Consider the following 13,392-nt stretch of genomic DNA (forward strand, 5'->3'; position numbering starts at 1 on the left):
AAAAAGAGATATATTATAAATAACTGTCATTATATATTATAAATAACTATCATTCTTTACTGTACAATCCTGATAAATCCCTGATCTTTAATAAAGAGATGAATCTCAAATCAAAGCTGCCCAACAGTGTAAGCAGGCCAAAATCCCTTAAGCCGTAATGCCTATATCATTTTAGAGTAAATATGTTAAGGAAAAAAAAGGATAAACTAAGAGCAAAAATAATACATCCTGGAATTATTAATATAATGGTCTATCCTAAAGTTACATTTTGAGATATACATACATGTATATGTTCTCTGAGAAATTTATTTTTGTAAACTTATATACATAATTCTTTATTCATTAAGTTCCAATTAATGTTTGCTAAGTGCCAGGCCCTATTCCAAATGCTTCACAAATATTAACTAATTTAATCCTTATAATAACCCTATGAAGACAGTTCCATTCTTATCCTCTTTTTGATAGATAAGCAAACTGAGGTACAAACTAAATAACTTGTCCAAGCTCACACAGCTTGTAGGCCACAGAACTGGAACTCAGAAAGCTGGTTCTTAAATCCACACTCATAAACCACTATGCTATTTGAGATGGCATGTTAGATAATTTTTTTAAATTAAGTTGGACATATGGGTTGGGGAGTGGGAGATACAAACTACTGGGTTAGACAGGCTCAAGGACATACTGTACAACATGGGGAATACAGCCAATATTTCATAATAACTGTAAAGAGAAAGAAACCTTTAAATATTGTATAAAATTTTTTAAAAGTTAAAAAAGTAAATTGATGACTAATTGTTTAATTACATAACATCATTATCTGCATATCCGTGGCTATTTTAAAAGTGCTCACGAACACAAATATGAAGAATATGGGGTACTTTGTTTTCAAGTCCTTTGTTGACAATTGACAGCTATCTATTTTTGTCAGCACTGATATGAGAGCTGAGGATACAGTAGAGAGCAAAACAAACCCAGTTCATCCCTACACTCTTTAAGGACGCTGAAAGAAGGTTTAAGGTGAGGTTCACTTCCATTCTTCCAATAAATACTTACTGAAAGCTCTAAGTATAGAGGCTGATAGAGTACAGAATAAAACAGATTCCTCAAATTAAGTAGCTCACCGTCCAAAGGGAATGGTAGATAATATACAAGTAAACTAACTATACAATATAAAGTATTATAAAGAAGAAGCTTGCTGGAATAAAGTAGGGTCCAGAATAAATGGAAAATAAGCTATTGAAATAGAATGGTCCAGAAAAGCTTTATTGAGGAAACAATACCTGAGCAAGCCTTATGAAGAACTGAAATCAAGAACACTCTAAGAAAAAAACATGGGCAAAGGACCTAAGGCAGGAAAGTGCTTTGAAGTGTTGGGTGTTTGAGGAACTGAAAGGAGATCAGTATGGTTGCTTCACATGTTGAAAACAGACATAGTGTGGACCATACTACACACAAGTGCTTACATGACCAAGTAAGATATTTGGATTCAATTCAAAGTGTAAGCAAAGCCACTGAGGTTGTCAAGCAGAGGAATAAAGTGATATCCTTCACATTTTAAAACAAGGCCTCTGGCTTCCACACGGAGAATAGACTAAGGAGGTCTCTAGAAAAAGGAAACCTGTAAAAAGGCTAACAGTAGCCCAGGTGAGCAATGGCAGCAGCTGAGATTAAGGGTGGTAGCAGTATAGATGAAGAGAAGTGGACAGATTTGAGTCATGCTTTGAAGGTAGAATCCAGACAGCATGCTGAAGAGAAGAAAATAAATGGTATCACTTCAAGGTCTTCAGTACAACCTCTTTATTTTGTACAGAATTGTGACTAAACCAAATAATTAGGTACATTCAAGTCTTTGAATAAAAATATTGAGTAGGTTCTCAAAAATTCCTGATGCCCCTCCACCTACTGACAACCAAATGAAACCCAAATTCCTCAGCCTGCTATTCAAAAGCCTGCATAATAAACTTCCAAATGCTCTTTGGATTCAAAATAGTCCACTACTATTACACATACCCTATCCTCAGAGCAAATGCGTGTCCCTCCCTGGTTCTTGTAATACTTCCCTGCCTCTAGTTTACTTTTCTGCCTGGAAGACCCTCCTGCCTTCAAACTGCTACTTGTCAAAACCCATTCAATATTCACAATTTCAAGCACCATCTCTCACACAAAGCTTTTTTTGATCACATTAACAGGACAAAATAATTATACAATATGAAGTACTATGGGGCAGGGGGGAGAAAACAGGAGAGGAACTCTTCCAAATTCCCATGGTATATGAGATCATTTTATTTTAATTCTCACATTCATTGGTATAGGATAGTACTTGCCTCATCCTCAATGAGATTTACATAATCATTTAGGGTAGGTACTGTTTCCTTTTTCATTTCTGTATCTCCTAATAAACAAGGCATAGTGTCTTTTAGAAACCATAAATGCCCCATTTGTTCATTTGAACTGAAAAGCAAATATCTAAGTTATATTTAAGTTATTCATTGATATCCCCAAGCCTCTGTTTCCTTCGATTATGAATGCCTGCATTTGTTCATTCACTTACTTACTAAAACATCTGCTGATTAATAAGCAAAATGCCAGGTAGTTGGGATAAAAAATGAATAAGACATGGTCTCTGCACCTGAAGAGTTCAGAGTCTAGTGAAGAAAGATACATAAGTTATGATAATATACTATACTGTGATAAGTAAAACAATCAAGATATGTAAATGCTTCGGCTTCCCTGGTGGCGCAGTGGTTGAGAGTCCGCCTGCCGCTGCAGGGGACACGGGTTCGTGCCCCGGTCCGGGAAGATCCCACATGCCGCGGAGTGGCTGGGCCCGTGAGCCATGGCCGCTGAGCCTGCGCGTCCGGAGCCTGTGCTCCACAACGGGAGAGGTCACAACAGTGAGAGGCCCGTGTACCGCAAAAAAAAAAAAAAAAAAAAGATATGTAAATGCTTAAGCCATCTCTGGAGGGGGTGGTGGTGAGAAGTGGCAATATGCAGAAAAAGATTTCTGGAAATGGGACAAGTGGAGTAAGTTGTATTTATCAGGGAGAAGAGAAATAGGAAGAGTATCTCAGGCTAAGAAGACAGAGGACTGATGCCACAAAGCCAAGTATCACTGCCCTATAAATGAAAATAGTTGAAAATTATCAAAAAAAAAAAAGTGGTGAGGACTTTAATCTCCCCCAAATTTCCATTTTTCTACCAACTTCAATGTTACCTATAAGAAATAATTAGAATAGAGAATTCAAAAATTAAGTTAATGGCAAAGTCAAAACTTCCATGAAACTTCTGAGAGATATTATTTACCTATAAAAAATAGTTATTAGGACTAATTTGTTTTCTTCTTTTAAAATATCTAATTTTTATACTATTGGTTTAACAGTAATTATATTTTTAAAATTTAGTAACAAGAAAAGAAAAAAGATAAGATTAAATAAAATGATCAACAATTTGAATTATTATAATAGCTAATACCTGCTGAGTACCTACCATTTACCAGGTACCATTCTAAGCAATTTATATGTATTAATTCATAAACACTTCACAATAATACTATATGATAGATACTATCATTTTAAGGGAAATTGAAATTAACAGAAATGAGATCTGACTCAACACTATAGGTTGTGAAAATTAAGAGTTTTTTTTTTAAATGACAACTTTTTTAATGAACTATATTATGATCAAACAACCATCAAACACACTAAGAAGAAACCATAGGGGGAATTACAATAAATAAAAGTTAACAGCTCTTACTTGATTAATTTCACTTTGGAGTAGTAATCCATGCTGTTCCTTTTCTTCTCTCTGTTGTTGTAGCTGTTTAAACTCTGCCTTAAGATGCTGGTACTTGGTCTCCACTTCTGATAATTCTTCTTTGAGCTTTTGAGTAGCCTCTCCCTTTTCACCTAGCTCTGCCTGTATTCTCTGCAGTGAGGTTTCAGATGCAGATAACCTTGACTGAAGCTGTTGACAATCTAGGTCTTTTTGATGAAGGCTTGCTTGTATATTCTTTTTACTCATACATTCTTCATTATGTTTCTCCTCTAACTGAGTGTAGTCCAGTTCTTTCTTCTGAAACTTTTCAGTCAAGTTCTGAAATAACAATTTAACAATTTTTTTCCTTTCCTAATATTTTTAATTATTCTAATTATTCAAATAATCTTTAGAGCAATATCATTTCCTACTAAATGTTTTAGTAAATATTATAATATAAACACAGTGAAAATATTTAATCAAGAAGAATTAAACTGTTATATACTAACTTATGGTTTTATTATTGGTCTACTTGACTAAGCTCTATTAATATAATTTAAGAATTACCAACAAAATTTTGACATAAAATGAAAACACTAAAATCTACTAACTAGATTCTTTAGGCTATGCAACATATTTATAATCTCCCATTTGAGTTAAAAATTGAAACTACCCCTCTATTATCAAAAATTACTTTAAGTAACAATATGGCAATTCTGATTTTTGGCTTTGCAATTTCATAATTGGTAAGAGCTTTAGCAATAACAATACAATTTACTGCTCTAGTATGCCTGATTCTACTGATTCCTCATTTTTGCTCTTTTTTACAAACATCATTTTTAAGAGTCACAAGTTTAAGACTTACTCAAATTTCTTTCTAGGTGTGTAAAACAGTGATCTTTTTTAAAAATATCACTTACCTGCCTTATATTTGTTATTTTACTCAATACTATCAAGTACAAAATATAAAAATGACACCTCCAATCAAAGATCTGGATCAACCAGCCTAATCAAATGTTAAAGTCTGGGCTCAGTGGAGTTTTTACTACTAATATTGAACATTTTTAGTCAAGATATTTACACACAAGATATGGATCAGAATTTTGACTCAACTCTGTAAGAAAGATAGCCAGGAAAAGAAGCCACTATAAGCACCTGATGAGTCAATCATGGACATTTATTATACTCATTTTTATATACAGTGTGCTAGAAGGGGATACTACAGAAATAGTGGAGGGGAAACAAAACTTCTGGCCTTTAAACAGACTATAATCTAAATGAAACATATTTAAAAATTTTTTTCTAAGTTAAAACATAATGCACAAACACAGATTAATACAAAAGCTGTGTTAAATTTCTCAAGTGCACTATTTTTTTTTAAATGAAAAGAGCAAAGTCAGGTGGGGCTAACTAGGAAGTTAAAATCACCTGAAAACAAAGTTTGAACTTGGTAAAGTAGTGAGAGGAGTTAAGGACAAGGTATATATACATGACTCATGCCATCTGCTCTATACAAAAAGACACAAAGGAACAGACAAACAAGTTGCAAGAGGGGACACAGGGGAGTAATAAATTTAGATAATAGAGTGGGAAAGGCAGCAGTAATGGTTCTTAAACACATGTCTGAGAAAAAGTTCATTAATGTAAATTACCAAGTAGAAATATACTATAGAAAAAGCAGTGTCAAAAAGATATATGTCAGAAAGACAAAATGGGAGACAAAGTAAAAAGAGCACCCAGAAGTTTTCAGCAAAATTAGCAATTAGCAATTAGTTGTGTCCTGACTGACCAACAGACACAGAACAAAAGAGGTAGAGCCAAAAGACTGGAGAAAAAAAATAATAATTTTGAGTCAAACTACTTGTTAGGAAAGTTCTCTTTTTATAAACACTTTTTTGTCTTACTCGTTAGTAACTCCACATCTTTCTTGACTTGATTTCATACTTTTTCTTTTAAGAAAATAATATTTATTTTAGAATTCATAAGCTAAATTAAGTCTATTCATTGATCATTATAAATGCCTTGCATCTTTTCAAGGAAAATTCTAAGTTACTAAATTTTATGAATGCAACCATGCTCACAAATTCTTGGGTGGGATACAATTTTAAAACATGCTACAAAAATTAAGTCTAGTAGTGAGGTAGTGAGCCTTCCTCATAGGCTTACTCATAAAGTGCCCAAGTAATCCTACTAGTTCTATACATAAAGGACCCCTCAGACAGCTTTACTCTTTAAGAAGCAAAAATACATTACAACCATTCACTTTAAAATTCAGTTATCCTAAAAAATTAATCAAAATCTTCCAGCTTTATTGCACAGATGAGTTAATTAAATTTTATTTAAAAGAACCTAAACCACTTTATTTTTAAATAACCTAATCCACTCACATTATATATTTTTTATATGCAAAAGGTTTACTATATCTAGTATCACAAACTTTTTATCCTTATTATGGTCTTCTCATGGAATCTGAAGCAGAAAGTCTAGTGAATACATGGTTTTTGAAGACTGATTTTTTTTAAGTACAGTAGAATCCATTAAAGAAAACAGTAATTGCACTTTCACTTCTCCATATTAATCCTTACAACAAAAGATGAGATAGACATTATCATCCCCATTCTGTGGATGAAGAAGCTAAAGCTGAAAGAACCTGATATGACTTGGCCAGGTAGCAGAGTCACATATGATGATTCTAAGTCCAATAAAGTTTTCACAACACAATTCAGACACTCCGTGAGTCAATTCAGGCTTCCCAAAGCATACACTATTCAAGTTTAAATTATAAAATGAATGTTAAGCTTAACTCATAACATAATTATCATTTGAGTAAGCAAAATTCTTTCCTTCTGAATGTCCAGTCCTCTTTTGACTTCCTCACCAATTGTTCTTTCAACATATTTCCTTACAGAGACAATTTCCCTGTATTAGACTCTGTTATTCACTTGTTACTAGCCCAGGTAATGAGAAGAAATGCAAAAAGAATGGCATTTTTTATTGCTTGATAGCTTACAAAGTGGTTTCAAGGATCTCATCTCGTTTGTTCCTCAAAACAGCTTTTTGAGAAAGAACAAACTGAACTACTTGTACCTCTCCAACATCTTATATTTTGTGCTCTTACATGTCCCCATGCCTTCTGTATCTAGCTCTCAAAATGAAATGCCATTAACCCCTCTGCCATGTGACATGCTCCTAAGCATCCTTAAAGACTAAGCTAAAGGGACTTCCCTAGGGGCGCAGTGGTTAAGAATCCGCCTGCCAATGCAGGGGACATGGGTTCAATCCCTGGTCCAGGAAGCTCCCACATGCTGCGGAGCAACTACGCCCACGCCCGAGCGCCACAACTACTGAGATTGGGCGCCAAAAGCCCGTGACCCGCAATGAGAAGCCACCTCAATGAGAAGCCCGCGCACCGCAACGAAGAGCAGACCCCGCACACCACAACTAGAGAAAGCCCGCACACAGCAACAACGACCCAACACAGCCAAAAATTAATTAATTAATTAATTTTAAAAAAAACAAACAAACAAGACTAAGCTAAAAAGTTATGTCTTCAACAAGAGTCTTTCCTGATTTACTAGGCAATAAGTTAGGAAAACATCCACCTTGGTCTTGACTCAACTCTGTATCACAAAACTTACAGTAAATAAAAACAGTAACAACAAACATTCACTGAGGTGCTTACTCTAAGCCAGGCAGTGGTCTAAGCACTTCAACATCTATTACTGTTTTTAATACTCATATCAATCCTAAGAGGCAAATAAGTATAACAGTACTTCTTAGCAGAAGAGGAAAGAGACTTTGAGAGGCTCTGGGTTACAGCCAGTCAGTTACAAAGCTGGCATTTAAACATGCCTTTCACCACTGTACTATGCTGTTCACCTCAATATACCACTTTGCAATACAGTGGTAATACACAGCAATACAACTACTTGCCATATCTGGCTTCTGCTTTGGCCTATGAACATCTTAATACTGAGACTGTGGGAAAGCGGAGAGCAATGAAGGATGGAAAATGGGTAAGAGGTGAGACCCAAAAAATAACTCAGTCTCTTACAATGACCTATATTGGTTATATTAGTAGCTTTAAATAAGCATATGATTTTGTTCAGAATTTATATGGAAATAGTTAATTAAATTGAGCTGCAGAATTTTGTTTAAATGTCAGCATATGATTCTTATTAGAAACTAAAAAGGAAATTTCTTCAAGATTCCTGGCTTGTTTTTAAGTTTTCAAAGCCAGTGATTAAAAAACACTGGTTTAATGCTGAAAATCTTGACATTAACAAAAAAGTAACTATTTTTTCAATTCATTATATTTTATAATGTTATCTATCCACCTTGATGCTGCCTATGACCCACAAAAGCTGCCCAAGGCATTTCATTAATAGCCTTCAAAAGACCAGGCACAAGGGCTTCCCTGGTGGCGCAGTGGTTGAGAATCTGCCTGCCAATGCAGGGGACACGGGTTCGAGCCCTGATCTGGGAAGATCCCACATGCCACGGAGCAACTAGGCCCGTGAGCCACAATTACTGAGCCTGCGCGTCTGGAGCTTGTGCTCCGCAACGAGAGGCCGCAACAGTGAGAGGCCCACACACCGCAATGAGGAGTGGTCCCCGCTCGCCACAACTAGAGAAAGCCCACACATCGAAACGAAGACCCAACACGGCCAAAAATAAATAAATAAAATAAATAAATAAAATTAAAAAAAAAAAAAAGACCAGGCACAGAGATTTCCAAATTCGTAACACTTGGATATCACCACTGTCAACAATCATGGTTTGCCAAGGACTTGGGTGAGGAGAGGTGGGGGAGCAAGGATAATAAAAAAAGGTAGATGCACATCTGTCCTTGCTCTAACTAGTGAAAAAAATCCTAAACAGGAAAACACTTCGAAAAAAAATTTGAAGTCTTACTTATGTAAAGATTATTAAGATTAGTAGAAAATCCTATTATTCCCTAATCAAAAATATCCTAATTTTACCACACTAAACCATCTTGAGTCCATGTATTATTCATAAAAAAAAAACATAGTACTTCCTTTAATAGTGTGAATGTATATATACATGTGTGAATATATATATATACACACAATCTGTGCTTCATTATCCCTTATTAATAGTTTAATGCTTCAAAAATACAAAATAAATTACACTGATCATAAACATCCATTGTGTGTACACCTCTGGTAAATTTCCAAGAGGTAGAAGGTCAACTCTGAGCTCAAAAAATTAAAAATCAAACTGAGGGACAAAGATAAAACTAGAGTATATGTGGAAGTTGTCTACATATAGCTTGACAGGAGGGAAAAAAATGGGGTAGGGAGACACAGAGGTTTTCATAAAACGTAAAAAAGATTAAATTTTAAAAACCAATCAGTACCAGGAGTATACGGAAAAATGGACAATGGTAAACTGGTATAATTACTCTGGGAAATAGTTTGGGATCATCTAGTAAATTTAATTATGTATATAGCCTATAACCCAGCAATTTCACATGAGACTACATAACAGAAATTCATACACAAATGCATGAGATTTGTATGTGAATGTTCATAGCCGCAATATTTGAAATAGCAAGAAAAAAGAAAAACTGTGAAAAAATAGGAAGTATATTTGGGTCACTTCTGCTGCATACCAAATAATATAACTGTCATACAGAGGAGCATTTATGTGATTGAATTATAAACTGAGCTAGTTGCTTTTTTCCATGAAAAACCATTTTTAAGAATGACAAACTATGACTATTCAGATTTGGGGAGGAAGAAAATCTGTCACTTCAAAGGACAGAACTGATAGTATTGGTTGCCAATGATAAAATTCAAGCTTCCAAATGAAGCTTAGAATTTTGGAAAACTTGTATCCACCACTATGACCTTGACACTTCCTCATACCCATAAAGTATTCTAAGATTGATGGTGATATTGACAAATGTGATTAGTTTTATATTGTACAATGAAATGTGTCAATATTTGGAAATAAAATCTGCATAACTCAGTGAACCAATATTTTCCACATGACTAATGCATAACGTTACAAAATCATGCACAGGAAAGACCCATGCAAAAGGCAAGACAGAGAAAAAAATTTTATTGTTACAAAGTACAAAAACTGCATTACTATGGTTTCAGATTCTACACTGTAATTAACTTTTGAGAAACTATACTTTTGTTTCAGTATAATATCAAATAAAAATAGCTACAATTATCTGAAAAGGCTATTAAGATAGTCCTCCCTTTTCCAACTACACATCTGTGAGACTAAATTTTCTTCACACGCTTCAAACATATCACAACAGATTAAATGTAAAAGCAGATATGAGAATTAATTAAGTCATTAAAGCAAAGCCAACAAATTCACCATACCTCTGAGTAAAAATATTTAATAACTTCCTATTCCTCTACCACCAAAAAAATAAAGACATGGGGAAAAAAGTATTGATACCAATACCTGCCCTATCCCAAAACTAAATATTATCTGTTGCTCATCTTTAAAGAACCAAGGCGGAAAATATTAACATTACAGAATAAGAACAAAGTTGGAGGTCTCATACTTTCTGATTTCAAAACTTATTGAAACATACAGTAGTCAAAACAATGTGGTACTGGCATAAAGAAAGACATATAGACCAACAGAGGAAGACTAGAGAGCCCAGAAATGAGCACTCACATACATGGTCAAATGATTTTCAACAAGCGATCCAGGACCATTCAATAGGAAAAGGACAGTCCTTTCAACAAATGGTGCTGGGAAAACTGAATTTCCATATGCAAAAGAATGAAACTGGACCCTTACCTTACACTATAAAAAAATTAATTCAAAATGAGTCAAAGACCTAAAACTATAAAACTATTAGAAGAAAAGCTTCATGACGCTGAACTTAGCAATGATTTCTTGGATATGGCACCAAAAGCATAGCAACAAAAATAATTGATAAACTGAATTCTCTCAAATTTAAAACTTCTGTGCATCAAAGGTGTGACACTGTAAAATATACATTTGGTCCTGGTTCCCATTTCTGGAACCAGGCTCCTAAAACCCCAGGAATTCCCTACGTGATAAGAGTAATAAAGATATCCTTTGCTATTCCTAACAAGCCCCTTTCAACCACCTATGAGTTCGTATTAATGAGGTGATTTTTTAGAAAGCCCTAAGGATGGGGGTTGGTTGCCAGGGGAACCAACCTTGAAGAAAGGGTTAGAACTTTCAGTCCCACCCTGACCTCCAGGGAGGGAAGAGGGGCTAAAGGTTGAATTAATCACCAGTGGTCAATGATTTAATCAATCATGTCTGTGTAGGAAGGAAAGGGTTTTGAGAAACTCTGAGCTGGTGAACACGTGGAGAGCACCCAGAGAAAGCATGGAAGCTTCAAACCCTTTCACACATATCTCGCCCTATGCATCTCTTCCATCTCACTGTTCTTATGTTATGGTCATCTATAATAAGCCAGTAATCTAGTAAGTAAAATGTCTTCCCAAATTTTGTGAATTACTCTAGCAAATTAATCACACCGGAGGCAGGGGATTGGGAACCTCCCATTTACATAGCCAGTTGGTCAGAAGTACAAGTAACAAGCTGGACTTTCAATTGGTGTGTGAATTGGGATGTGTGGCGGAGGTGGGGTTGGGGTGCTCAGGCAGCCCTGCAGGACTGCACCCTTCCTCTGTGGAATCCGATGCTAGCTCCAGGTAAGCAGTTTAAGAACTGAGCTAAACTGTAGGACACCCAGCTGGTGTTGAGAACTGTTAATATACGGAACATCCTCACATCCGATGTCAGAAGTGAAGGTGTAGTACAGTATTGAGAGTAGAGACACACAGGAGCGTTTTTCCTTTATAAAAAGATACAATCAACAGAGTGAAAAGGCAACCTAAGAGGAAATATTTGCATATATCTGATAAGGGGTTAATATCAAAAACATATAAAGAATTCCTACAACTCAACACAAAAACACAAACAATCCAAAGAAAATTACATAGCCAACAAGCATATGAAAAGATGCTCAACCTCCTAATCATTAGGGAAATGCAAATCAACCATGAGGAGATACCACCTTAACACTCAAAAAAAAGAAAAATAAAAATCACAGAAAATAACAAATGTTGGCAAGGATGTGAAGAAACTGTTGAATCCCTGTGCACCGTTGATGGGAATTTAAAAGGATACAGCCACTATGGAAAACAGTATGGTGATTTCTTCAAAAAACTGAACATAGAATTACCAGTACAATCCAGCAATTCCAATTCTGGGTATCTACCCCCCAAAAAATGAAAGCAGGATCACAAATAGATATTTGTATACCCATGTTGAAAGCAGCACTATTGACAATAGAACTAGCCAAAAGGAAGCAACAGATGATAGATAATACAATATGTACATACAATGTAATATAACCTTAAAAAGGTAGGAACATGAATGAACCTTGAGGACATTATCCTATGTGAAATAAGCCAAACACAACAAGACAAATACTGTATGATTACACTCATATGAGTTACTTAGAATAGTAAATTCATAGATATAGAAAGTAGAAGGGGTTTGGGGCAGGGGAGACAGTGAATGCGTAGTTGTTTAATGAGTGTTGAGTTTTAGTTTTTCAAGATGAAAAGACTTCTGAAATTGGTTGCATAACAATGTGAATGTAAATAACACTTAAAAAAAAAAACCACACAGAACAAGTCATACTGTACTGTGCCAATATATAAATAACATACACAAGATTAAAGTTTAAGATCTATAAAATCAATTCACCATTATATGTAGTTTTTAAATTCTTACCTGATTTTTTTGTGTTAATTCATTAACTGAACTTTTAAGTTTTTGTAGTTCCTGCACATACACAGCAACTTCCTGGGGGCCTTTGGCAAGTTCACTCCTCAGCTGGTCTATTGTAGCCTAAAAGGAAAAAAAGAAAATTAGAGTAAACTAAAATGAAAAAGGAAATGAAAGCATCCAAAGGTTTTCAGATTACATACATTTTTGTCATTGTTGTTGAACTGAAATAACTCAGAAATTTCAACCTGATTCTTTATCTTACCAGCTCTACATCTTTTCTGGCTGAAAATTAATTTTTAAAATTTATCCAAAATATACAACTTCATTTATTTAATAATACATGAAATGAAAAGCTGACATCCTATTTTATGTGTCTGAAGTAAGCACCAAACTGCAAACTTGAATTTACTGGCTTTAAATTCTATACTTTAATCCTCCTGAATTTAAAAAGGATATGCAAGTTATGTCTATATTTTCTCCCAGTTTCTGTGCACAGCCTTTTTTTTTACTTCAAAATCATGTTAAATGCAACAACCAACATCGAAATACCTTTGAAAGTGGTGATTCATCTTTTGGACTGTAATGGAAAGTATTTGTCCAAAGAAGTTATCAAACAGAAGCTATATATAGTTTCATTAACCTGGATCACTCTATGACCATGAATAATAGCTGGGTATGAATTTGCTTTAATGCATTTAATATTGTTTAAATGAAAATTAATGTCTATTATGAAAACAATGGTTTAATCATTTAATAAATAAGGTAAGAGAAAGATAAGCAAAGAGCCTAGAAATACAAGCTTCCTATACATGAAAGCTTCAACCACTAGAGAGAGACTAAGTACTGCCTTTTAAGTATGGTTTCCTG

At 34.7% G+C, this 13,392-nt stretch overlaps 1 protein-coding gene across 12 annotated transcripts in view; it reads right to left on the reverse strand.

Moving 5' to 3' along the window:
- Window positions 1-13,392, reverse strand: part of EEA1 (early endosome antigen 1) — a 146,049-nt gene that overhangs the window by 57,007 nt on the left and 75,650 nt on the right. For all 12 annotated transcript variants that reach the window (XR_016395010.1, XR_016395007.1, XR_016395004.1 and 9 more), the window contains 2 exons: window positions 12,529-12,645; window positions 3,754-4,092 (listed from right to left, as the gene is read on the reverse strand). Coding sequence is in view for 5 of the 12 variants with exons in the window: in XM_089921119.1 (XP_089777245.1) it covers window positions 3,754-4,092; window positions 12,529-12,645 (456 nt within the window). In the remaining 7 variants the exon portion in view is untranslated. The remainder of the gene's footprint in view (window positions 1-3,753; window positions 4,093-12,528; window positions 12,646-13,392) is intronic.

This window comes from Delphinapterus leucas, chromosome 11 (genome assembly GCF_059928025.1).
Source record: "Delphinapterus leucas isolate spDelLeu-1000000601 "Yukka" chromosome 11, BTC_Dleu_Yukka2, whole genome shotgun sequence".
Taxonomy (NCBI): Eukaryota; Metazoa; Chordata; class Mammalia; order Artiodactyla; family Monodontidae; genus Delphinapterus; species Delphinapterus leucas.